The sequence below is a fragment of the Seriola aureovittata genome, chromosome 11, assembly GCF_021018895.1.
Source record: "Seriola aureovittata isolate HTS-2021-v1 ecotype China chromosome 11, ASM2101889v1, whole genome shotgun sequence".
Classification (NCBI taxonomy): domain Eukaryota; kingdom Metazoa; phylum Chordata; class Actinopteri; order Carangiformes; family Carangidae; genus Seriola; species Seriola aureovittata.
Window position 1 is genome coordinate 11755544 of NC_079374.1, and position 27686 is coordinate 11783229.

General features: G+C 43.5%; 1 protein-coding gene across 2 annotated transcripts; it reads right to left on the reverse strand.

The window, feature by feature from the left end:
* Positions 1 to 90: 90 nt before the first annotated feature.
* On the reverse strand, positions 91 to 27349 carry bcl9 (BCL9 transcription coactivator). Of its 2 annotated transcripts, none has more exons than XM_056390204.1 (10): positions 27193 to 27349; positions 25046 to 25215; positions 10508 to 10998; positions 7853 to 8166; positions 7081 to 7188; positions 6748 to 6934; positions 5939 to 6035; positions 3647 to 5828; positions 2645 to 2917; positions 91 to 2492 (listed from the first exon to the last, which is right to left on the reverse strand). In XM_056390204.1, the coding sequence occupies exons 3-10, from the start codon at positions 10792 to 10794 to the stop codon at positions 1453 to 1455; spliced, it is 4488 nt and encodes a 1495-aa protein (XP_056246179.1). In that variant the 5' UTR covers positions 10795 to 10998; positions 25046 to 25215; positions 27193 to 27349; the 3' UTR covers positions 91 to 1452. The 2 variants fall into 2 exon arrangements, with proteins under 2 accessions (XP_056246179.1, XP_056246180.1); XM_056390205.1 differs by lacking the exon at positions 27193 to 27349 and adding an exon at positions 26811 to 27118.
* Between the last annotated feature and the right edge of the window lie 337 nt (positions 27350 to 27686).

Sequence of the window (27686 nt, forward strand, 5' to 3'; positions counted from 1 at the left end):
AGACATCACCTAGTCCGCATAACTGACTAGATGTGAATAGCCAAGAGCCACATGGACACATGCACACGCACACACTACATGGACAACATGTATATACCAAAACAATATCTTTTATTTGTAGTCCATCACCACAGCCCTGGTAGGCTATTCTGCACCAAAGCCAATGGAGAAACACATGACAAGCTTATACAATAGAGAAAAGAGAGGAAGTCAACTGGATGGTAAGCAGTACGTGTTTACATTTCAGTGTGTCTCACTCTGGACACCACACCTGCCCTACTAAATTTTACCAGATCTACCTAACTCTAGTTCTATAATACCTGGCATACCTGCTGTGGCATTCGGCCACTCCTGTCCCATTCTGCTGACCATTGGGGGTTTATTGCTGTGGGAATGATTATTACCCAGAGTCAACAAGAGAGTCAAAACAAAACAGGAACACAACAGGAACAAGAAGAACACACATAGCACATCTGGGTATTAGCAGTATTATTCACGCTGGCGAAAGTTGAGTCCTGAAAGTTTTGGAGCACGAAGTCAAATATCATCCACAACTTGAAATGGACTGAAGATTATCATTGTGCTGCAAAGCTGCCAGGATCCTCACACTTAATGTGTTGCTCTCAATGGTAAAAATAGAGAAAGAAGACGCTTTCTGCAGACGGTCCATGTTTGTGCTTTTTTAATAATACTATTATCTTAATGAGGTCATAGTTTGGTTTGTTATACACTGGAGTTACAAAGGAAATTAAAATAGACTAAAATTCGAATAGCCCACCAATGGTAAACAGTACAGTATTTTTAGGGGGCATTCCTCCCCCAATGAAAGTTGGGTAAGAGGAGTTGAGAGGTCACTGATAGAATGCCTATACATACAGACACATACATACATACCACACAAACATACAGTCTGTCAAGCACGCATACGCACTCTCACACGTATATACTGTACAGAAACAGTCAAAACAATGGAGCGAGAGACAAGATGGAGTTCCACTAAAGTCTTCACAAAGCACAAATTCTTCTTCTTCCTTTCTCTTGTTCCATACCACTTTCATGACAAATTTGTTTTTTTAAATTTGAAAAAAGTAGACATATACTGTAGCATCTCCACGCTGACTTTTAGTTAGGTTGATTCCTCTTTGACGATGAAGTCATCTTTATAGTCAGATAATCAAAAAACACAAGAACAGTTTTGCGAAATTGATGCACAACAATCCCATACATTCTGAAGTTCATGAGTCAAAATTAAATGTTCTTGTGGCAAAAGTACTCCAATCTGGGCTTGTCCGAGTCTCCATTGGAATAGTTCCCACAGGACATTACTGTTTCGTATTATACTTCCTTTCTTTGAGTCCATCAGAGTTTTCCGAACACTCTCTAAATGCCATGATCTTTACTCCAGCCTTGCATTTTGTCCAAGAACATTCTAGATACAAGGTTTCTGTTGGATTAGAACATTCCAGGGCCCGGACTGAATCCCATGTCCATGTCACGTGGCCTCATCTGACCCCCCATCATCATTGTCTGCTGTGGGGGGCCGCCCATGCCCTGCAGTGACATCATCATGTTAGGTGAGCCACCAGGGCCTGGGTGGGCCATTTGTCTCCCCTGCATCATCCCTCCCGGACCCCCAGGGGACATCATCCGATGCTGGGGGCCCATCATGCCTTGGCCCATGAATCCTGGTGGCCGCATCGAGCTGTGGCCAGGGTTGCCCATTGGCATGTCTTGTGGGCCCATTCCCCCGCCAGGCCCCCCTGGCATCCCCCCCATCCCCTGCATGGACATTCCCATCCTTGGTGGGCCATCACCCATCATGCCCTGCATGGGGAATCCAGAGGGGTGTGGTGGTTTCCCCCCAGGGTTGTCTCCTCCACCTCGGGGGAAGTAAGACAGAGTCTGGCTGGGCTTCTCTGATGGGATTATCCTGGACAGGTCAAACTCAGGAATACCGGACGCTCCCGGCCTCATCACCTCATGAAGGTCTGCATCACTGAATCCACCTTGCATGTTGTTGAACTCTGGCCCTCCAGGGGTATTTGGCTTGCACATACCCCCATCACCCCCTCCCCCATGAGGCATGTTCCCCATCCGTCCTCCCATAGGTCCACCTTCTCCCTGGAAGCCCATAGGATGGCCAGGGAAACCTTGAGGACCAGGACCGTTGTGTGGGGAGAAGGGGCCTTGCTGGGAAGGGGACTGGGTGAGGGGGTATCCCTGGCTTCGGTGAGGGTAACCCATGCGTCCCTGGGGCATCATTTGAGGGTTTGCCATACCAGGATCTTGTGGATTTGGTGGTATCATCATACCATGAGGCATCATGCCTGGGCCCATATTAGGGGCATTGGGAGAGGGCATCTGCGGAGGCATGCCATGGGAGAGGGGCTGGGATCCCATTGGATTCATACCCAGAGGGCTGAGGGCAGGCATGGGTCCTGCATTTCCAGGTCCCATCATACGTGGATTGCCTTGGTGGTTCATTGCCATACCTGTACGTGCAAGAGAAAAAGAATATTATGATACATTAAGCACAAGTTCATGTAAAGCATATCAAAAGAAGATTAATATAAATATGATCCAAATTAAATGGAATTTAAACCAAAAGTTAAACAACAAACACAAAACACTTCAGATGTCTTACCATTATTATTCACTGAGGGCAGGTTAGGGGAGCGAGCCGGAGGTGAGTCGTCATCGGAGCTGGCAACGGTCTTTATGGCATCGTGGTAGAGTGGGGTAGAGCTGGGCATTGCAAACTTGGACATGCGTGACATCATGATGGAGAGAGGGTTCTGGGATAGTGTTGGCTCAGGGGGTATGGTGTATGGACTGCCAGACGGGACGTTGCCTGGGAGCGACATGGAGCCAGATGGAGCCCCTGATGAAGGAGGGGCTGAGGGAGGACCATTACCACCTAGAGGACGACATGACGAGAAAGATATGATGTGACGAGATGATAAAACTTTGCAGTGGAGACTTTTCATTGTCTAGCAGATTTTTTTTTCTCTGATGAGTGAAAGTGATACCTTTTGAAATATGTGTTATTTAACCCACTAGGTTATGGTCCAGTGGCCACAAGAGGGAGCCACTGGACCATAACCTACTCAACCCCACCCTTGATACAGATGTGTTAACACTCAAGTGATGCACATGATAGACAGCCTCCATATCTATTTTATTTTCAGCTTTGCAGACCTGTTCTGATTTCAAGGGATTAAAAGTCTGGTAGTTTCAGTCCGATATTTTACAATAACCAAGACGAATACCAAAATTTTCACCAATAACTATTTACAAAAGACAATAGTAACTGAATGAACTTTAATAGATATGCACTGCAAAATGGAGAATTAAATATTGAAAGAAAGGGGCGTCGTGTAGCGTAGTGGTCTAAGCAGGCGCCCCATGTGTAGAGGCTACAGTCCTCGCTGCAGTCGGCCCCGGTTCGAATCCCGCATCGGATGGCCTTTCGCTGCATGTCATTCCCCCTCTCTCTGCCTCCCTGTTTCCTGTCACTCTCCACTATACTGTCCATTAAAGGCATAAAAAGCCCAAAAAAATATACTTTAAAAAAAAAAAAAATATTGAAAGAAAAAGCCGAGACACGTGCTGATGAACACAAAAAAGAGAAGAAAGCTTGTTGTACCTTGCTCCATATTCCCCATCATGTTTGGTGAGGTGATACTGAGGGGAGGCTTGCCACCCTGAGGTGGTACTCCAGGACTCTGCATGGGTGGTTTTGGTGAGGAGGCCCATCCTGGGGAGGGGTTAGGAAGAGAGGGAGATCTCATATGAACAGGAGAGGCACCTGCTGATCCCATCATGGAGTGCGGGGACTTCATTGGTGCTGAAGCTGGAGGAGCTGGAGGGGCATTGGGGCCTGTGGGACCAGTGAGCATGCCAGCCAGCTGGGACGGTGTCTGAGGGGATTTAAGGTTTCCCGAGGGAGATCCCATCATGGGGGACTGCACTTGCCTCAGAGGTGGGGACTTAAGTGGGTTGACACTGGGAGAGTTCCCGCCTCCTGCTTGGACATTCAGATCTGCTGGCTTGCGGCCCCGCTGACCTTGTGAAGGGCCACCAGCAGAGGGGAGGTGGTTAATACGGCCATTACCTCCTGTTGGTGTAGATCTGTGCTCTGGACCAAAGGCTTGCTCTACATGTGGACCCCTCATTCCTCCAGGACCCCCTGGGAAGGGCCGTCCAGGCCCCATAGGAAACTCTCCTGGCTGTGTCTGCTCAGGGAAGACAGGACCCTGCATGGGCCTGCCTTGTGGACCCATGTTCTCCATTGGAGGTCCTCCACCTGCTCTCATTCTCATCATCTCGTCTGGACTCATATTCATGGAAGGATCTCGTATTTTGGAAGGGTGCATATGAGGTCCTGGCCCAGGGCCAGGACCCATGCCAAACTCAGGCCCCATTTCCCTACCCCCCATTCCTTGGAGCCTAGATGATGGACTCATAGGACCGTCACCAGGCATTCTGGGAAACATGCCCATTCCGTTCCCAGGTTCCATTCCACCTCTTTGATGCCCCATCATCCTTTGCATGTCCATCATCATCCCAGGAGGGAGGCCCTTCTCTCCAGCCATTCCTTGGTGGAACATTGCCTCTTGGACTGACTGAGGATTTGGGAAACGCTCACCACGACCCCCAGGACCAGCAAACATTCCCCCAGGTCCTCCAGGGAAGCCGCGTGCATCTCCCATCCGGGGAGGCATGTCATCAGGCCAGCCCATTCCAGGTCTTGGGGGTCCCTCCATCTCAGGGTTCATCATTCCAGAGAACCCAGGCATCCTCTGCATATGTGGTGGCATACCTCTGGGGCCAGGGCCCATGCCCATGCGTTCCTGATAGTGCTCTGGTGGACCACCTGGTCCTCCCCACATCTCTCCTGGGCCCATCTGGTAGGGAGGCGGGGGCCCTCGCATCATGCCACGTGGACCATGTGGGTGCATCATCATATCTGGGGGAAGTGGCCGGTGTTGCATTTCTTGTTTCTTCCTCTTCTCCTCATAAAACTCCTGTTGTAACTTCAACCAAGCCACCTGTTCTGGGGTCATCTGATCTCCTTCTCCACAGCCCCCTGGACCCCCCATATGTGGACCCATTTCATCTTGTGGAAATGGAGGCATGTCCCTGGGACCATGGGGTGGGCCAAATGGTGGACCCTGTGGACGAGGGCCTCCTGGCCCACCTGGTGGCCCGAGGCTCTGCGACTGTGCCATCATAGCCTGTAGGGGGCCCTGCTCAGACCTCCGGGGTGCACCATCAGGTCCTCCATCGTGGGGTCCACCATGGGTCTGTGGGGGACCAGCTGGTGGGGCATCACGGTCGTCAGGGAAAAGCATGCGCTGGATATCTCGCAAGGTCTGCAGGGAGCGCTGCCGATGCTCCAACTGTTCTTGGGACAGACCCTCTGTGTTGGCCTCCATGTTCAACAGCTCCTGGGCCAGCTGCTGCTGTTGTTGCTGCTGCTGAGGTGTCAGACCCGCTCCACCAGAGCCTCCACCCTGCCCTCCTTCACCTGCTGTTGGAGGGTTGAGGCCTGCCTCAGGTTGGGTGACAGGGGCTTGGTCAACTGTAGCTGTAGTGTTACTGGGACTACTGCCAGGAAGATTTTTGGATTCCATGCCTGCAGCGGATGACCCTTCCTGTGGAAGAACAACCGATTGGCTCCCTTGGTTTGAAGGCTGGGATGGGGCTGGCTCTGCCATGCCAGGTAAGGACGGCTTGGATCCAGGCTGGTGGCTCTGATCTTGGGCATGGGATGGGGGCTGCTGGGGAGGCTTCGAGTCATTTCGGAGAGCGCTTGCTGCATTGTTCTTTAACAGAGAGAAACAGAGATAGGATTAAGTTGTGACACTCTCAGGTGATGATGGTGTATGTAAGCTTATGAGTGTTATCAAAAAAAAAAGCTTCTGTGTGTCTTTACCAGGAGGAGGTGAGCTTTGTCCTTGCTGTTGGAGATGTTTTTCATGTGGAAGGCAATGATATTTTCTGTATGGCCAGTTAGAACTGCATCAGCTGCCCTGAGGACAAGAAGGCAGACAGTCAGCTATCACTCATCAGACACAATAAGTACAAATGTGTGTGTGTGTGTGTGTGCGTGAGTGCGTGCGTGCATGTGTGTGTGTGTGTGTGTGTGTGTGTGTATGTGCGCGCGCGCGTGTGTGTGTGGGTGCGCATACAGTGGGCCAGATGAATGAGTACTACATGGGACCATGAAGGTAATCCCAAGGTCAACAGACTAGGCATACTATTGTGCGCATACACACACACCTTCCCTGAACATCCACAGCTTTGATCTCTGATTCCCAAAGGAGAGTGTTAATCTAAGCCAAGTATATGCTCCCACTGAGAAACACACATGCTTGTGAACACAGACAAAATGGATTTAGGCTATAACTGGGAAAGTTGGGGCAAGGAAGAGAAGAGATGGGAAGCAAGTATCTTAGTGGCATACACACAAACATCTGCAACAAACATCAAAGACAACAACAACCACTGATGACAGGGGCACAGAGTTATACTTAAGGCAATTGACATTGTTAGTAATTCCGTTTAATTTTGAACTACAATTCCACAAAGGGTTTCTCTGTGGGTGTATGTTTTGCTTAGGTACAAAAAAAGGGTCTACACATTGAGATGATGATTTAATTAGCCCGTCTGAACACATTAGTATTTAAAACTTGTAGCAATAAACTTTAAATGTAAATACTAATGATTAGGTAGCTTCCTTACTTGTTGGCCATCTCCGTGGTGAAGACATAAACAAGTTTTGAGCCTGGTTTCTGGCCACTAGCAGGTTCTGTCGTGGAGCCCTGGCCTCCCAGTGTATTGTGGGAGGGTGTGGAGGAGCGACTGAGTCCAGCATTGGAGGTAGAATGTGTGACTGAGTCCTGGGGCTTCACATCACTGGAGTTACAGTCTACAGGAAGACAACAGGAAAAACCATGGCTTTAGGACCAGCACAGGCTTATGGGCAATGTAGTTTTACTGAGGAGCCGTCATAAGTCAAGTTGATCAGTGGGGCGACTGCTATACATGCTTGGATGCACACGTTAACACACTTACTGAAGAATCCTTTGTCATCTTCGTCACTTTCTCCCCCAGAGCACCAGTCAGCTCCACTATACGGCTGCCTCCTCTCTGCCACACACATCCTCTTCACCCTGCTACTGTCTGTACAGACACACACACAGCCCTCAGTGAGCTTGGGTCTATCGGTTTGAGTGACAATGAGGAACTATAAAGTATATTTTGCAACAGGGCCAACTGTTGCCCTCTCTGGGCAGCTTGTGTTGTATACCAAAGAGAAAATAAATAACTATATGTACAGAACTTTTTTAAGAAGTGGTACACCACAAAGGGAATACGACCAACCAACCAACCATGTGCTGCAATCAGGAATTATCTGTGCTTTTTCCTCCATTAATCAGGGCAAGAACTGCCTCTACAGGAAGTTGTATGTGTGTAACTACTAGATGCACAGGAACGATTATGACATAAGCATTGCAGACATGACATTGTTTAAGCACTGTAGCTATTCTTTCTATATGGGGCAGTTCTATATAACCTTCAGTAACAAAGTATGAAAGCACAGGTACACTAAATACTCCTAAACACATCATGAAGAAACTCATGCACCTTGCCCAGTTCAACGATTTAAATCAATCTGAAAAGAATTTAAAAAAACAAAACATTTAACATAGACTCAGAGATTTAAATTCATACTGTCAAACTTCAAAACTAACTTGACAAAGACTATTTGACAATTTCTGACCCCACTTATCAGCTGGAATTAGACAGTCTGCTAATAATTAGTACTGGCTAGAGTGGTTCTTACCTTTTTCTTCACTGGTGGGTGTGCCGCTCTCTGGCTGTTCAAATGACTCCACTGAGGTGCTTCTCTCCCTTTTGACTTTAACCTTGGAGCTTGGACCAGAGGTCAAGCCCTGGCCATTCTTCAGCCCCATGCCCCCTGCCACATTCTGAGCCCCTTTAGTGCCCAGGGTCTTGGGATCACAGGGTGAGGGCTGTGATTGGCTGCCAGTGCTCCCTGGTTTCCCCTGATTGGGCATTTTAGAGTCCATCTGGGCGGCAGTGGAGGGGGACATGACGGGAGGTGATCGTACCATGGCCTCCGTCTTAGGTTTAGGGCTGACGGACAAAGGATGGAGAAAAAGATTAAGTGGATACTTAATACATTTACACTGTGCATTCAGAGAAGAACAAAAAACATAGCATGTTTCAATAAACCGTGCTAAAAAACTCATTCAAATTGTTAATATAATTAATTTAAAAATGCCTCAGATGCAACATGACATTCTGCCACAGTTCTAAAATGTTATGTTTTGTATTCCTACATATATTTGTGACCTTGTTTCCACTTATGAAACACACACAACAAGGAGGAAATGGGGCATATCAAGCAAAAAGCCTGGGGCTTGAAGTTAGGTTACCCAGTAATCACGCTCTGGAATTGGGCACAATCCAGACAAGGGGGGTGGAAACATACTCAGGCAGCTGGCTATCCATGAAGTCTGATATCCCCCAGCTCCCCACTATAACATGTACCCTTGTTACCCCATGTGGTAGCCGGGAGAAGTTGAAGGGAGAGAACCGAAAGGAAAGTGTTATTGTTCTTTTTGGCCTCTTTTTTCTCTTTGCAGCGACTGAATGAAATATCATTATGACATCCAACAGTTGGCATACATGTCTATGAACATAATATCAGGTTACCAGTACTGAGAATTCAATGCACACAGTTAAACCTAAAGGAACAGACTGTAGAGACATGGTCCATAAACAAATCACTGCTGCTTACTAGTTATGAGAGCAGTTCAGTTCAGGCAAGCAGGACACATCCAACTGGCAGAGAACTCCCTTACCACACCCTAATCTCTTTCTCTGTCTCTCTGTCTCTCTCTCTCTCTCCCACACACACACATACAAGTAGCATGAAACAAATGCCAACATGTCCAAAAAGCACAGCCGCAACCTAGCACACTGTATGTGCGTACACACAGAAACACGGCTAGCAGAAAAAGAAGGCAAAGCCAGAATTTTGGCAGTCCAGACAGCCGTTTCCCGAGGCTCCAGAACCATGAGTCAGCAGGGAAAACTTCCAAGCACAGTGTACTCCCTGACCCTAGAACAGCTCTGGATCGCACATCAAGACCTTTCAGGTAAAATAATGGAGCAGAGAAACTGATCTTAGATCTGCATTACACCCGACCAGCACTTGCTTTCGAAAACACTCCGGTAAGGCCAAAGTAACATGCTCAGGTTTGTGTCCATCCACACATCGCCAGGACTCGGTTTCACTACTGATCACAAAGCACGTACACTTGGTGACAACTTTCCGTGGCCGCACGAGAACTACACAATTGACACCGTCACTTTAAAACAAGCAGGTCTCAACCTTGGCCCTTTGTATGTGGAGACTGAACGTTCTCCTCTAATTTACACGGGTTTCCTCCAGGTCGTTTGACCCCCAAACCCCCACCACCCAAAATTAATAACATGCATGTAAGGTAATATACAGCCTTCTGCTACTGACCAAACCACTGGCATTAGAAATGGTTGCTCACTGTATTTAAATAGCTGGGATGGGTAAAAATTTCCCCACAGGGATTAATAAAATATGACAAAAAAAAAATGCTGTATAAGGGCCGTGGTTGGAGTTCTGTAAACTTTCTCCTGATCAGCTTTTTCAAAATTCAAAACTCAGCACACTATGCACCTTGCAACTACTAAGATACAAGAGTTTTCACAACATACCAAACACTAGAATGAGGGATGGACTGATCACTCTGCAACCAATCGCATCAGTCACAAGACGGCTTAAATTGGCATCTGTACTTGGCTGAACTGCATAAGAACCTTTTTTTCCAGAAAATGGGCACATGCATTTGTTAAGTAGCCTCAGTGTTTCTGATTTCTGAGCGAGACCTGGGTATTTCACTTCATTTTGTTTTGAACAAAGGGTTGAGTGTTTGTATTTTCCCTCTCCCCAACTGTTAATAAACGGTGGCGGCTAATGTTTATTCATTTCTGATTTTGAGTGATCATTTTTTTAATTACTTGAAACAGGTTTATGTACGGGACAGAAGCTTGTGTTTCCCCAATAAAGTCTGTTTATATTTTATTGATGTGGAAAGATGCGAGTAAGTGGTTCAGTCATCAGCTGTTAGTAGTACATAAAAACAATGAAGGATAAAAACTTGATTTAGTGTCACTTACAGGTAATAACAATGCTGTGCAGAACAATAAGAACAATCTGTTCAACATAATGTGGGTGAAATTTTACTTCTGCTTGGTGTGCAGTTAAAAATGCTATGCTGCTGTTCATAGATATTCTGGATCAAATGTACAATTTCAATCAGCATTCAGATCAGTGTTTGGCTGATAGGCTGTTAAAACAGTCATACACGCACTAGCATATAATTACCATCACAGCACTGTATCACTGCATTAGACCCACATGTTTTCTCCTCACCTCTGCGTGTTGGTGGACGGGGAGTTCTTTAGCCTATTGGAGTGCATTGATGGGGCTCCTAGGACTACGGAACAGGGTGGAGTGATGAGCTGGTGAGGACTGCCTGTGTGTGTGAGCGGCGCTTTTGCGCGCACGTTCCTTGAGCCAGGAACAGGATTCCCGATGTTCGAGAGGTTTCCCCGACCGTCCTTGGCCTCCTCTCGCTCTTTCTTCCCTCGCTCCTTCTTGGTGAAATGTGTCGCTGCTGTACCTGCCGCCGCTGGCCTCTCCTCTTGGACCTCCAACATTCTCTCTATGTCCTTGTCTGTGTGTGTGTGTATGTGTGTGTGTGTGTGTGTGTGTGTGTGTGTGTGTGTGTGTGTGTGTGTGTGTGTGTGTGTGTGTGAGTGCGAAAGTGTGTAAAAACAATAACAATAGTCCAGGAGTCTTTTCTTGTTCAGTGTATATTTACGAAACTCCCCCAAGGGGGCTTTCAACGGCCCTTGGGCACACTGTTGAGAGAAAAGAGAGGAAAAGGGACAGTTAACAAAACTGAAAAAGGGAGTCAAACTTAAAGCAACACCCCACCCTAAATGGTTTTAGTATCAATCTACCAGTGTAGGCCTGACAGGTGGCACAGTACATTAATAATAAAATAAAAAACTTGACACTTCAATAAAGCACAGCCATTATTTATGTTATTAGTAGCACCTGCTTTTCCTGCTATGACCAGTCAAAATATCTGCTTTGAAAAACACATATGATACACTTTCAAATGTTCACACAAACTCTCTTTCAGCATAATCTCCACCTGGACTGTTCATACGTGTGCTTAGTATGACAAGTGACCAGCAGCAACAGCCAACAGCAGAATGTAAACGGTGTATTGAGCCACATTTTGTGTTTTTAAGCATACTGACAATACAAAACCGACAGTTTACATCAGCCTCCTTTCAACCTTCCACTGAACTTCTGATGGAGCTAGAGCAATAAACTGGCCAATATTAGCTTATTGCACATTTGCCATATCAGTGTATATGCTCGCCAATAACTAAAAAGAAACTGCAGCAAAATATTTATGTATGAGGTCAACTAGAAACAGTGCCACCATTACATACTGGAACATTTTTCCTATGCAAAACGTCCCACTCAGTAAATATTTTGGTTTTTCTTTAAAAAAAATGGAATTCAATGATTCCTGTCAAGAATATTTGTTTATTTTATGTGTTTATGCAAAATAATGACTATTTAACCTCTCACATATCAAAGTTGGTATTGGCTTTGAAACTATAATGATTTTGGGTGGGGTATCATGTTAACTACACAAATACCAGGATTACTTTGTACGTGTGGCAAACATTGAAGTGTGGTGGTGGACAGGGATAGGTAGTATTGTGGTCCAAACCAACCAACCGCTGTGTGTTTCTGTTTGTGTGTTTAGTGAGTAAGCACAAGAATTGCATGAGAATCCCGTTCGAGAGAGCGGCCCAGTCAGTCAGATTACATTGTCATCCTGAAAATATTTAGGAGCTCTTCCAAAAACACTCAACATTGTAACTGGCTCCAGAGTTCCCCTGGGGAGAGGGAGGTGGAGAGTTTGGGGGGGTTACGGGGGGGGGGGGGGGGGGGGGTGTCACTTTCGTCTCTCACTGGTCTACAGGAGAAGTGATTTACAACTCTCGGGGCCACAGATCACTACTGCTCACGAGCAGAAGCTGGCTTCTATACAAGAATAGAGAGGGGCGAAAAACTTAGGAGCCTTTTGTATCCACATTACACTGATTAGACTTTAAAACCTTTAAATATAAAGAACACACTATGTGTCACAAGTGGAGGCTTTAGTGTGCTGATTATTGATCGCTGATCTAGTGATTTGGCTGAGCTGCTTGAAAGAAGTCCATTCTAAGGGAAATGACATGTTTCTATTTTGCGATACAGCATTCTCTGATATATAACTGTGGAAAGAAGAACTGAAACTCACAATTATACATGAGTAACTCTGCGGCCCTGATGTACAGCACACAGAAATGAACTTAAATTTCACTAAAGAGCTTTTGCTCAAACTGTAGATCTGACATTAAGAATATAACATTTACTACTACCCTTTCTATTGTTCCTAGAGTTTGGATTGTGGGAAGGAAGACAATGTATGAGGGAGGTCGAGATGAAAGAGTGTCAAAACCAGAGATGCGGTCTGATTCTGCTGTTGACTGTTGTTTGCTCATCAAAGTGAAGCACTGGCTTGTGTAAGTCACAGTGGGGAAAGACCTGCCAGAGAGCCGCTCGGAACCAAAACACCGTCAATGAGAACATGCAGGGGTTTAAGCTTTTGTCAAAGACACAGAAACACAAACGGACAGTGTGGACAAACTTGACAAAGCGCAAGCAGACATCATAATCATATATTACATTTACATCATATTCATGTGGGGGAAGCTTTTGCCCAAAGCGACTTACAATAAAAATGCACTCAAATCTCTGTTAGTGCAATATGAAGATGTCATCACAAACATAACTGTAAGCGCGTAGCTCTCTCCCAAACAAACTAAGAATCTCTGGTGCTACAGTGCACATACTTAGAGTTTTGTTGTTTTGAAGGCAGAAGTGTTTATAACTGTTTCCAATGGCCAAACTCAAAGGCAGGTGTCATAGAGAAGGGTGAGACCCCAATAAAATCCCAAATCCAAAATTTTTCCTCAAAGTCACATTTGCACATACAAAAATGATGGAAGTAGTTATAGCAGTGAAAAAAACGTTCTCGGCTCTGCGCACCCAACCAGTTCTTGTATGAAATGGGCAAGACTGTCAGTTTTGGAAAGTTACAAAAATTGTCAGATGCAGCCTCTTCTATTCAGAGACCAGCAAGCAGTTTGCTTGAAGCATAGAGACCCCTTTAGCATGGGGTTGCTAGGTGTATTTAAAATGTTAGTTTCCTGGCCAGCTGTGGACAGATGTGGATGGACAGAGACTCTTCTGTCCTGACTTAAATGAGAGAGATGATTGCTCCAATGTGAGGCGAGGACAGGAGAGCCTTGACCGAGGTGAACAACGTGGCGGACAACTGTCCAGAGACACCGATAGAATCCATGAAGAAATCTGTTCATTTTGCTGAACTTTCTCCGCTCCGAGTCAAAGAGCCAGCCTCCAACATCATTCAGCCACAACTAGCATGTATTCCCTCAAGGGTTGTTATCTAAACTTAAACCCCAATCATACACAAATGCATGTAATATGTGTATGTGCGTGCACACAGAAACTAACAGCATGCCCTGTCAATCACCTGTTCCCTCCAATCACATGCTAATGAGACACTAATTGGATACCTTGCTGACATGACTGTCAAGGAATGCACTGACACACATACACACATCTGGCACGTACGCTGCAGTCAGCCACACTCACTCACTCACACGCACATACACACAACAAAGCAATGTAGAGGTATTCACAGAGATTTCTCTTCCTCTATCTCGAGTAAAGACGTTGAACCGTCTATCACAGCACACGCGAGGAGCTGCAGTGCATGCAAGTTAATGGGAAAACAGTATAATGAGGCTCTGAAATTGAGCTTTTTGCCTCTGATATAAATATGAGGTTCCACATGAAAAGAGGCCAGAAAATAGTTCAATTCAATTAGATTTGGGTTTTTCCAATGCGGGTGGCACTAAAAGGGAGCATTTCATTTCATGCTTATGTAACAGTCATCGTACGCTGGCTGAGTGCAGGGTATAGAGTAGACCCTTCCCAGCTACGTCACCCAAATTCCTCTGAGGGGGAGATGGGAGGATTTATACCAGTGTAGTATCCACTGGTATACTCCACTGGCAAGGAGTGGGATCAACGAGAGGCACCTTAACCTTTCTGCAAACCTAGTCCACTTGATTAAATTTTCAACACAACACTGCTACAAAGACATTATTTAAAATAAAAAACATTAAAGGGGGGGGGGCTCACGTGCGCACACACACACACACACAATCTCTCTTCCCTCATCTCAGCCCTGCTGTTGGCTGTAAAAGGGCCTGCTGATGTTTCAGTCTTATTTATGCAAATCCCATTTTGCAGTTCAGTCACAATGGAGTATTGCTCTCTCTTTCTCGCTCTCTAGCTCCCCTACCCGCTCTCCGTCTGCTCGGCCTCCATCTCAAGAATTTCTTTAGCCCATTATTTGTTTAGGGCAATATCAGAAGCATTATTTCCACCCCTCCTTGCTGTTTTCTGCAAGAATATACAAAAACTCAGCGCCATCAGCAAAGAACCGTGCAGTCTGAAGAAGCGGCAGCCAGCTCTCTCAAACAGAAAAGGCTTTCCATCACCTTACACAAGGGCACAATTTACCTGTACCCAATATTCATTCAAATCAAATCAACACGTATGAAATCTAAAGTCAGAACTTTGCAAGAGAGACGTAATGAAAGGATTTTAGAATCTGATAGGTCTGAAGTACGCTTCTAGTCTTAAATTATGCCTCAAATTCTGTTCTGAAAATGCAAAACTAAGGTCATTTTAGCACTGTTGCCTTACAAAGGCTAAGTCAAACCAATTTTTTTTTTTTTTTTTTAAATTGCTTTGAAAGACTGGAATAATTACAAATCTTTAGGCAAGCCAAGTAACTTTTTTTTTGAAAAGAAGCCACAGGTGGTAATAATGGGATAAATGGCACAATGAAATTCCACACAAATCCTTCTGAGTGAACGCTTTAACACCGTCATTGTCTTGAGAGCAAGTGAGTGTAACAGGACCAAAAGCTGGAGAGAACATTCGACTCTTCCTGCGAGGTACTTCTGTGTCTTTACGTCTTGTGATATGAATTATAAATTTTACTTGTTGAGGGCCTGAGGACCAAAACATTGAAAATTAAGTGGGTACAAATGATCAACAGTGTGCAGGAGTTTTTGATCTAATGTAACTGAAGCTACCTTTTCTGAAAGAATAGTCATCAAGTCAGTAACATCAGTTATATAGTAACATCGAGCTGAAGTCAGAAAATATTAGTGACTGGTTGTAGACAATCAACACAAAGAAACCAACAGTGTATTGCATTGGAGACTGGTGCATTTTATTGTTTAGAAATTACCAAAAAAGCACTAATATATATGGAAACTAATGCACTACTTCTTCATTCTTAAGTTGCAAAGGCTAGCTTTAAATGTACATCTCTTAAATCTAAACCATTACTGAAAACTTACAATAGGTCATTATCAATTAATCTGCCAATTATTTTTTCAATCAATTAAGCATGGTCTATAAAATGTCAGACAGTAGTGAAAGGTTTCTAACAGCCTGAGGTGATGTATTCATTTCATTTGTTTCATTTGAAATTTTCAAAACAGATGAATATTCACTTTATTGTCATATATAACTAAGAAGCACCAAATCCCCCCCAATCTGAGAAGCTCGAACCGGGGAACTGGTTCCCTTGGAAAAAATAACTATAATGGTTATTTGTTAAAAATAGCTGTCAACTGACTGATTAATTCATCAAATAATCTTTTCAGCTCTACATTTTAGTTATATAATTAACCACCAAAAGGCTAATGTGATCCAGTATGTATTCTGCAGTATTAAACCATGTACAATAGCACAGCACTTCCTTGAGCAGAACAGGTTCCCTTATACAACTAGTTCCTTCACATACCTGCCTCGCTGCTAGTGAAGCATAAGCTAACTGCAAACAGAGCAAGTATTAACTCTACTTAAAGCAGCAAGACTTCCACTGCCCTACAAGCAAATATATATATATATATATTTCGGACATCCCACAGTACCGTAGCTGAGGAAACATCTGCATGCTCACCTGCCAAGGTGACTTCCTGAGAGCACTATCCCAACATGCCACACCCTGCAGATAGCACTCATGACTCGCTTGGCACACACAGAATGTGAGGAATGCCGAGTGTCACTAAAGATAGAGCTGTGACGCGGCGGACGTAACATTTGACATAATACATCTACTGTGGACAGGAATGATACTTACACAAGTATGACTGAGCTGCTGTTTCTACTGAAACCAAGCTGCACAGATATTTACAATGAACATTTAAACCTTTCCACATTCTCCAAACTCTTAACTACTCCCAAAGCACAATAGCTACATATCTCCATCTTCCTCTGCCCAGATTTTCTCTTCTGTTCACTGTAATCTGTGTTACGCTTTCCCTTTCACTCACACTGTTACCCCCAGTCTCAGCTGTCTCTCTGCTGGTGTGTCTGTCCATTTCTACAACAACCATCACCACTCCACCATCCTCTGTTCATCCTTTCCTCTGGTCGGCAGACGATGCCCTTCCATCCCTGGGGAGGCGACATGTGTGTAATGTCACATTTGGTCATATCATATCATGGTGACAGAAGCCTTGCCATGTCCATCACAATGATGGAAGAGGCAATGAAAACAGGAGGATGGGAAAGGGGTGTGATACAGATTTACCCGTAGGAGGAAGGGGGGTTATTACACAAGTTGATCTCTTCAGAGAGAGTATGGGTGGGTGTCTGTGTCTCAGACACACACAAACACACACAGCTGACTCACTAGTGACACATCTGCTGGCGTAGCCTGGGCACAGTGCCATGTGTGGCGGCCAGCTCCAGCAGCAGGACTGGCACTCAGCACTCCAGCCTGCTCTGATCTCCGTCTCACACACTTCACCCCGCACTTCCATCTCTGTCCATCTGCCCCCTGTCTCTGCATCTCTGGTTAAGTGGGTGTGTCTTGTTTACACACACACACACACACACACACACCTTTTCACTCACTAACAGACAAAGACTGGGTAACTGGTAACAATGTGCCATTATTACTCTGACACAACACGCGTGGGTGCAAATTAGGGGTGCTAGTATCAAATGCTACGATTATTGTGGCCAAAAATATTAGGGTATTTCATGACGTTTCACACTGTCCCAAAATACTGCTATTAGTGCCAAATACAGAACAATTATTTCACACTTTTTACCCTCATTTCATTAGATGTGAAACTGAACAGTAAACTGTTTATTGCAACGTCTGAATTAACACACAACTAAATACAGACAATGTGTTTTTTACACATCCATTCATGTTCCAAGTGTGTTGTTATTTCTTTTTGGTGTTAATAATTGAAATCATTTTAAAAACACAAGTTAAGATACACAAAATGCAATCGTGACAGACAATGGCACGATTACACTGGGCTCTTATGAGCCATTCACACTGCCCACACTTTTGCCACTAGAAGCACGCAACAAGTAGGTTATTGGTGTTGTGCTCCTCCGCGAGTAGGGGTAATGCAAGCAATGAGGACAAACACCTACTTAATGTGTGCCATCTAAGATTTTATTTGTTTCTCATCAGGCACACAAAATCATGCTCTCTTTCACGTAACATTACAACTTAGGCTGCGCTTCAGTAGGCCGACTAGCTAATGTTAGCATAGCAAGCCATCCCACAGTAGCTACTGCTGGAAAAGGATTCTGCTTCACCATCCTACTGTGAAGCAGCAGGTTTCTCTGGTAGAAAGAACACAAAGGTCAACTCAGAACAGACTACAGACCAGACTACAAACCAGACCACAAACCCATGCTGGGCCAGGTCCAACTTAGACCCAAAAACCTACCCAGACCAGGGAGAATAAGTATGTGAATGACTATGTCTGATACACGAATGGATCCTGGCAAATTTGCCATCAGCTCTGATTATGGGGTGTGTCACACTGCAGACCAAAATGTGTTTTTGATGTGAGAGAAAGCTGACGCACTGGGGCAAATTATATATTGCTACTGTTTTGGATTACGGCTGCTTGTTAATTGGTGGCACATCATGCTGCACGACCAATTAACTGTTGGTGGTCTCTATTTGGGTCTGTTCAGATGAACCGTATTTCAAATCCGCTCCTAATTATCCTCAGGTCTGGGTCTAAATTGTTTCAGATCACTTTTGGATTGGATCTTTTTAATATTAATTTATGTACATGGGTTAAGGTTGGTTTTCTACAGGAGCAATATGTGGAACCCATGAACAGACAACATCTGGAACGGTGCTTCTTAGCAGCTACTCAAAATAAAACTGCTAAAACGCGGAAGTGCTGTGTTGTGTTAATTGCGCCTGCTGTAATTAACGGTAGTTAAAGTAATATTACCAGTATATAATAAAACACATTCCTAGTGTTAATGCATACAAGCAGAGCAAATATGCAAAGCTCTACCGTACAGTAGGTCTCTCTCATTTGTGGATCAAATGACAAACCAAACAGAAACACCATTTGCTTAAGAGAAACTCTGCTGCCCTCTCTGCAGACCCCTTCTTTCCTCCCTTCCCTTGACCGTGCTCTCTGGTCCGTGACTCCCTCCTTCCATCCAGACGGTCGCTCCCACACTCGGGCCACATTCCTCCCTTGCTCATGCTGGGAGGACGTCTCCCTGTGGCCAAAAGCATTGTGGGAAATCCCAACGGCCAGGCCCTTCAGAGGCCATGCAGACCACTGAGGAGAAGTGTAAAGGAGACTTGCGTTTCTGGCTTGCTGGTCAAAGGGCTCTTTATGCAAGCCACTTGCCAATATACTACTCACTTGCTGCAAGTAAAAAACTTGTCATTAATGTCTTCATACTGAACCTCAGAACAAACAACAAAGAAAGACTATATATCCACATTTCAAGCAGCAGTCGACACAACCCACGTTGTGCAAAACCTCAATTTAGAGCAGTTAGAGCATAAAGCAGGAAAGGAATGAAATGTTAACATGTGCTTCCCAAAAGATTCTTTTAGTACATTAAAAAAAATCACTAAGCAACAAACAACTGGCTTCTCAACCTGTCAAACCATGTGACACAGCTCAGGCATCTCTACTGACCTGGCATAACAACAGACAAAAATATATTTAACTCAGAGCAGAAGACTCAGAGTATACAATACATGTGCCGACTCCTCTTTGCTATCAAACAACAAAATTAGCACTCTGGAGAGAATACGAGCCAGATTGTGTCCCTGAATTACCCCAGTTTGCACTGGTGTGTCATTTCCATGGAATTTTAAACACACTGGCTAAGACCTGCCCAATTAAATATACAGGGAGAGAGCAATATACCCACACATACCATTGCACATAGAAATACCCACATGCGGCAGTACTTAGCTGTTCTAATAATGTTAAAGATGCACTGAAAATTGCGCTACTTCATGGCATCTAATGTTCCCATGAGTGAGGGCTCTTTGCATTTCTCAGAGCCTCCTTTAGGTCCCTCTGATTCTGTGAATGCTTTACACAAGATGTTCTGACCCTTACCCCCAGGGTAACATGTTGAAAGCATACAGCGTATTGCCCATGTAACCCATGTAAAATGTATTCTGCCAATTAATCCTGGTGTTAGAGCCACAATGAACTTCCTTCCATACTCTTAACACCTTATCTGTTCAGGAAGGAGGAGATGATAATGTTGTTACACACCCTATCGTCACGTCTCTGTATAGTTGTATAGCTCTGGTAGCTGCTCTCAAATGACTCTTGAATTTACATTTATTACACTGTATATTTGAGGTATATAGTTGTTTTTTCATTATGTTCAAGGTGGGTTAAACTGATCAATTGAGGCACCACCAAAAACATTCACCTCCCTTTGTTTATGAGCACAGGCAGTGGCTCAAATTACCATATAGTTAGAGAAAAAAAACAGGTTGAGGTAAGTTGAGTTCAAATCCAAGGTGTTGCACCATTTTGGATGTCACAATTCTAAAAAAAAAAAATAATGTGAATCTTGATAAGACTACAGTGGTTTGTAAACAAAAACTATAGTAGTACAGCACACCAACAGGCTTGTGCATCCAGCTAGACACCACCAGAACAAAATGCTGCAGAAGCAGAAAGGAAGGAACCTGTTGATTTGCCTCTCCAACAGAGAGACTCCAGACACATGGTAGCATGCTCTGTTGTGACACAATTTTTGCTACACATCTCCACTTTTCATGCATCCATCTACATAAAATACAGAATACCACTAAATACATCAAATGCAACCCAACAGAAAACACTACAATTCCTCAAAACACAATAGAATTGCTCAGAAATCCCAATTCATGTGAAGTTAGCATCCTAGGAAACAACATATTTTATTAGGTCCCTGATGAGTCCCACCCTTTGTGGTGTCCTGATATGACGACACATACCATGCAATTTGTAACATGTTCACGTGGAATTGTTCAGACCAAAGTTACGAGCAGCTGAGTGTGAAAAAAAGTTACACATCAGCCTCCTATAGTTTTGTAGTTTTACTATTGCTTGTATCTAAATTTAACCCAATATTTACCAAACAATATTAAATTCAGCTAATGCTTGTATCTGGTTTCACTCGTTAGCAAACCACGACAAATGTGAAAATAAAATTTGCTTATTTTGGCTCTTTCTATGGTGTGACAACAAGACTAGCAATGGAAGTGACTGTATTGGAATTAAGAATTCACATGGAATCACAGGAGGTTATTCTGCTTTTCCCATTTTTAATGACATCAGCCTATTAATGCATTTACGCAAAGATATGGCCCCAAAAGTTCAAACTGAACTTCTCTTGAACTGCCCACCATATCTGAATAAATCACTCCTACATTCATATTTCAAAATTCCATCGATCACTAGTTAATAGAATAAAAGTTTGTATTTAACAGATAGTGAACAAACTAATAAGGGTCCAACTAATGATTATTTTCTTTACTGATCAATCAGCCGTTTATTTTATCAATCATTGAATCATTTAGTCAATAGATTGTCAGAAAACTGTTAAAATGATTATTACAATTTCCTGAAGGTGTCTTCAAATGTTTCATTACAGCAAGACTGCAAAACAAAAAGATATTTTATCATCACAGAAGACAAAGAAAAGCAGCACATCTTCAATGAGAAGCTTTTGTTTTCCCTCTCTTAACTACGCTTGATGCATACCCTCGTCTACATCCTGCTGCTTCTGTAATGATGCAGATTTCCCCCCATGAGATGAATAAAGTTCATTTTATACTGAGAAGGCTATGGTATTTTTGTTTAAAAATGACTTCAACAATTAACACTTTATCAACATTGACTAATTGATTAGTAGACTATGAATCATTTCAGCTCCACAAACAATATTCAGCTCTGTAAAGCTTTTTCAATTTTCTCACAAACTAATGTGAAAGATGACAGAAGATGTTCTACAAAGCACTGACACATACACACCATCACTAATCAGAAGCTCAACCGAAGAACATAAAGGATTTAACATACCAGAAGCTTCCTCTCATTTACACTGACATTTGAGTCAAAGAACACTTGATAATGACGATTTGACACAGTTGGGTGATGCTTATCACTGGCTCATAAAATTAGCAGAGTGATTTCAAATTAAAAACAAGCTCTTTGAATTGTGTCACATGCACCAAGTTATATGGTAAATTGACAAAGTGGAAAATATCAGGAATCTCGTTTTCTTCCTGTTGGATAAATCACATGGACAAAAATAAATCAATAAAAATAAAAATAAATTTTCAATTCCAGGAGGTGTAAAGGCCACAATGCGGTGGACAGATTTGGATTATTCTTGAGTGCCATCACCATTCAGTGCTTTTGCACCTGTGAAAACCATTAAAAGGTGTTACTCTTTTTGAACCTTTGCTAGTTAGCATTATGTCGTGGTGCTGTGTTAAACTAGGCTAAATAATAACAACTAGCTGGAGAGCATCGCATCCTAGCTGGCGGCTTTTAGCAAAAATAGTTGAGGTGACTGCAGGTCACAGCGGCCCCCAGGTTCCACCTGAGAGCAGCTCTGTTTGCGAGGACCCCTCCCCTCGGAGCAGGAGGAGCAGCCCGTCTGTGCCATAACTGTCAATCACAGCCAAGAAACATGAAAGCAGATTGATAGGTACATTCTGACTCAGCCAGACACATCCCTGAGGATCCTGTGTGGGCAACAATCCCACCACAGATCAACACATATGAGACCAAGACCTCCTACACTAAAAAGATATGAAATGCAGCTATTAGAAAAACATATTCATATTTACAGCAGTAACTGTCTGGAAAGGCACACTAGCCTGTGGAGATTTACTACTCAGAGCTGGTCCTTAGATTTGTTTTTAAATGATGTCCTATCTTTATTTTGTCTTTAATAGGTTTCTAAGTGATGACTGGTCCGTAACGGTCAGTGCAGAAATTTATCAAACGAATAATAAACTAAATACAACCGATGCACTTGTTCTTATACTTGCTGAAAAGGCTCTGTGGTATGAATGACTTTAAAATGAGTAATAGATAATAGTAACAGTGATAGTTGACTTCAGTTATCTGAGCTATTTAAAGCACTTAACAGTAGTTTTGTTTTTTAATAACTGGTGTTGTTCTCCTAAAACAAAAGAGCCTTATTCATTGAACGCTGCTGAAAATATTTGCATTATACCACCACACTATTATCCATTCATCTTAATCTTGTACTTTACTGTATTATTGTCTCCCATTTTATTTGTAATTGGCCCTAACTTACTTCTCCCATGTAAAATCACTTCCTAGCATGGCCAATATTTAATGTGGATCAGTCACTAAAGGCACCAATACAGATCTGATGTATCAGATCATATCACTTCTTATTTCTAATGACGGGAAAGGCATGACAGATGCCCATTATGACTGCTGGAGGGGAAAATAGACAAATATTTGCAGAAATCAATGAATCAATAGCCACACTTCTACACTTTTATTTCTTGGAACTTAGGAATCTTTCTTGTTTTTCAACAAAGAGTTAAATATTCTCTATGAAGACAATTTGTGAAGTGTCATTTTTTTGTATTACACAAATGTATTTTCATGTTCTGTGGGGAATGTTAAAATAGGATTACATAGTTCTGTACATAATTGTACATCATGATTTCATGTACAGTAATTCAGGAATGTTAAAGTGTTTCAATTCAGCAGCTGAAAGCCCCAGTACTGGTATATCAAGCAATTGGATAATGGCTGTATTGCACTACAGACATAATTCACCATCACTTACATTTCCAAACAAGTCTCGTAATCTTACAGACCTACGATGGTAGATCAAGTTAAAAAAACAAACAAAAAAACACAAATAAACATGTTAAAAACAAAGTAGTATTTTTCCTGCTCCCTGGGGAACACTAAATAATTATTGTACTTTGGGGGCTTGACTATTGTGGGAGTCATTCAGGGGACGAACTAATTTCCTTAATTGTGAATGGATGTCTTAATCCCTATACCTGGTAAATGGGAAATTAGTTAGTTTGGGACCAAACCATCACAAAAATATCATGAGTCTACAGTGAAAAAATAAACATTTAAAGCAACAGAAAAAAATGATCTACTGTATGAATGGGGAGGGGAGCCCCCTGCCACCCACTACACAGACGATGAGACAAACCGCCCCTCCAACACATCCCTCCATGTCATACACAACACAAGCCTTGAGAGTTTTAATTAGAAAACCCATGAAGCAAACAAATGCACAGAAACATGAGAGGCCAATACACAGAGGAGAAAATAAATCCTTTGCCGCTTTACATCAATATCCATTTCCCTGCATCCTTCACCTCACTGTGGTTTTTGGTTAACACACTTCGGATTAGATAGCAGATAAATAAACAGTGTGCACAGCGTTCTCAGGAAGAGCGCCCTGACCGTGTTGTGTCCTCAGCATGTGCAGATCAGAGCATAAGACCAAACATTGCACTGATAGTCCAGAGCAGCGCAGCTCTGAGGTCCTTTCCCTAAAGCCGATTCCCTGAGCATCAAGAGCAGTTGTACAGGGTAACCGCTCTACAATTCAAGGCCTCTCTCATCAAAATGCAGCTATCAATGTAGGCACTTCTACAGATAAATGTCAAAGAGATAGTGACCATTGTTATAGGAAGAGCCTACGCTTGGCTTGACCCTGTTGCATCATAACAGTGTTAAATTATCAAGTTATTGCAGTGTGTCTTTGAGTGCAACAGTTTACTGCTATGCTTTATCTTGTAACAAAAGTTGAAAATGCATGAAATGCTAGTGAGGAAAATCTGGAGATTATAGGTGTCCCATTCTTTTTCATTCGGCTTTTTTTATTCCTAAGTATGGAGAAAACAAATACTTTACTGCCACACAACGTCTGTTTCCTAATCACTCCTTTGTTCACTCATTCACCACTCCCAAGGAAGTAGAAACTCAGTAAGTTCACTCTAAAGTGAGCTGTGAAAATCAAGATTTCAGAAACTTAATAATCATCACCATTTTCCATCATCTATAGCAGGTATAGTGTCACGTGACTGAAAATTGTGGGAATTGTAAGGGCAATAATGAGGTGCATAAATTTCACACAGAGACAATGAAAAAACATGCACATTATAGTAAGTATGGAGTGATTTCAGACAAAGCCTAGAGGTTCCTGCCATATCTTATAGTATTTGCTTTTTAGCATTTCAACAGTTATATTTACAGAGAAGAAAAGCAATGAAAGAAATGAGGATGACCAAACTGTATTTACCTGCGGTGTGTCTTGGATGTATGCATAAAACAAACTGGGTGATAAAGTGTGAAACAAAAAAAAAAAGAAAGAGCCAGAGTTGAGCTGGGTTACCTCAGAAGCCCCCCTGCCCTTTCAGCAGGGCCTCATATGGAGAACCAGGCCTCAGGTCCCCTGGGCACTGATGTCTGCTCTCCACTCGACTCCTCCCAGTCAGCCACGGAGGCTGTGCAGCAACCTGGCCCACTCACGACACCCTACCTACAGCCACAAGTCATTCACACCTGGATAGGAGAGAAAGAGAACTTTGCTCAATGGGTGAAACAAACAAGCAAAAGGCAAGAAAAAGCACTCAGTTGCTCATGTTGACAAGACCAACATGTAGCAAACACATAACCAGTGTAAAGCTTAGGTCATTAGGGGCTACAGTAACAGTGTACACTCGCCTTTTTAACCCAGACACTCATTTATACTTCAGTTATCGACCAATGTGCACATAAGGGACTACAAGACAGCGTATGATACTCTGTCAAGAGCTTCCTTGTTTCTTTGCATCCATAGAGGACTCCCTCCTTCCTCTAATTATCGACTGTGGGAGCTAAAAAGTGACTTTTTTAGATGTCAACAATGCAAAGGAAATAAGGTACAAGAAGTGAGCATAGAAAAGACAAATATGAAACTGCCTCAAGACTATGCAACAGATGCACGTTCATGGCAGACAGCAGTGTTGCCTAGCAATTGAAGAGACCAGAGTCCTGTAACAGGAAGGTCTGCAGTTCAATCTCAGCAACTGGCATGTATGCCTTCGAAACTGTCCTTGGACAAGACAGTGAACCCCTACCTGCTAACTCACAAGTCGCTCTCAATAACAGCATCAGCTAAAGGACTAAAAGGAAAACTGCAACCAAGCACAAAAGCTGCTGAGATTTTCCCTTTACAATTGAGACGACATAACATCCAGCCAATGTAATGCTGGGCACATATTTATTGTAAATTTCAGGAGTCCATGCAAAATGTTTAATTAAGTCAAATAAATGACTTGCTAAATAAAGTCATGCAAGGCAACAAGATAAGACCCTATTCATTAGGAAAGTAAATTCATAAAATTCCAAAGTATCAGATGTCTTTTACTAAACGTTTTTACACTACAGTACCTGTGGATTTTTTTTCCACACACAAGTCAAGTTATACAAGACTGCTGAAACTAAAAGACTGAACACATTCTTTGCCATGTTTAGCTCTCTGATCTTGCCAAGGTAACACAGCACAATGCCACACAAGTTTCTCACAAACGGGCCTACTCGAGGAAGTCGTCCTAAAATAGACATCTACAGAGCTAAAACTCTGCAAATAAAGGTAAAGCACTCCACAACTACACAGACTAGACTTCCCCCAGAAATCTCAGCGCCTCACTGGACAACTCTTGGCGGACAAAGTAATTCCATGGCGCTTGAAACTCCAGGAACTTTTTTTTCTTTTTCCTAAAAGAAGTTGTTCCTGTTTCGCCAGAGAACTGGGGGGGAAGGGAGGACTTCAGCACTTGCATTCATGGAGCCTCGGCCAGCGCAAACAAAGTCTTCCCCGAAGAGGGAGGCACTGGACGGCGGCTGAGAGCGAGAACAACGACGTCGGTCACAAGCACACAAAAACCACATAGAAAATGAGCTTCATTTTAAGGCTTTGTCTGTTGATAAAACAATTCAGGCCCTCCTTAGGCAAACGTTCATTTTCAAGTTCTGCTAGCTCCGTTAACAATGTAACAATTAAATCGCTCGGCAGATGATAGGGCTGGCCGACACAATCAGCAGCCGAGGCCTATAATCTCGCTACGCGTTTATAAATCATATCAAGCACATTTTTAATAAAGGAAATACAATACCAACGGTGTGGTACTCCCGAAGAATGCAAAACATGCATGCTGCATTGTATCCTTTTTTCGTTTTCACGAAGCACGGGCGGTCCTCCAGTATAATGGGGTAAAAACCAATATTTCTCCGCGGGTTTTACACCATGCCGAAAACATCGTGAATAATCCGCTTTTGTTGCGCTGGAAAAATCGGCATTTACGGTTGAAAGGGTGCTCACTGTCTGCCAGGCCAGACACGACGTGGGTTTGCTAGCCAGCCTTCGGGGACAGAGGCAGAGAAGAACGGATACCGGAGTGAGATGTCCCCGGGAGGAGGACCCGCGTGTGCCCGTTGCCAGGAGGCGAGCTGTGGTACCGACACTTTCCACCTGGATTTGAAAAAAAGAGCACTCACCTGGAATGTTAGCTTAATTCCCGTTTTCCTCGAACGACGGTTGTATACCGCACACCTAACAAATCACAACATTATCACGGTAACATTATAAAATAGAAATGTGTCTCCCCCCTTTCGCCCGAGCTTTCCAGTGGTCCTACTCCATTACATCCCAGTTAAGATTTCCTGTCGTCTCTCCCCCCCCCTCGGTTTCAGCGCAATGGTTTAGCCCGAATTCTAAGTAGCAATTCTAGGTCAGGTCTGTGTGCCAGTGAGAACGTTACTGTCGGACAACCGACCCGAGAGACATCACTGTCCTCCTCCGTGTGACACGGTAAACACTGCATATTATATAAAAACACATTTCAACTGTGGTTTGAAATTCACATATTTTAATTTTGGTGACATTGAACTTCCCCACGTGAAAGAACGTGGGAGTAGTTAAGCATCAAACTTGTGCAAGTTCTTACAGGATATACGTCGGCATCAGCCAGGGATGGACCACGGAACCGGCC

Excerpts from the sequence above, each read along its gene's own strand:
- bcl9 (XM_056390204.1), bottom strand. The coding sequence starts at position 10,794 with ATGTTGGAGGTCCAAGAGGAGAGGCCAGCGGCGGCAGGTACAGCAGCG. Across the intron at positions 6,036-6,747 it reads ACCACGGAGATGGCCAACAA|GGCAGCTGATGCAGTTCTAA; the intron begins GTAAGGAAGCTA and ends TCTTGTCCTCAG. Across the intron at positions 2,493-2,644 it reads GCCCTCAGTGAATAATAATG|GTATGGCAATGAACCACCAA; the intron begins GTAAGACATCTG and ends TTGCACGTACAG.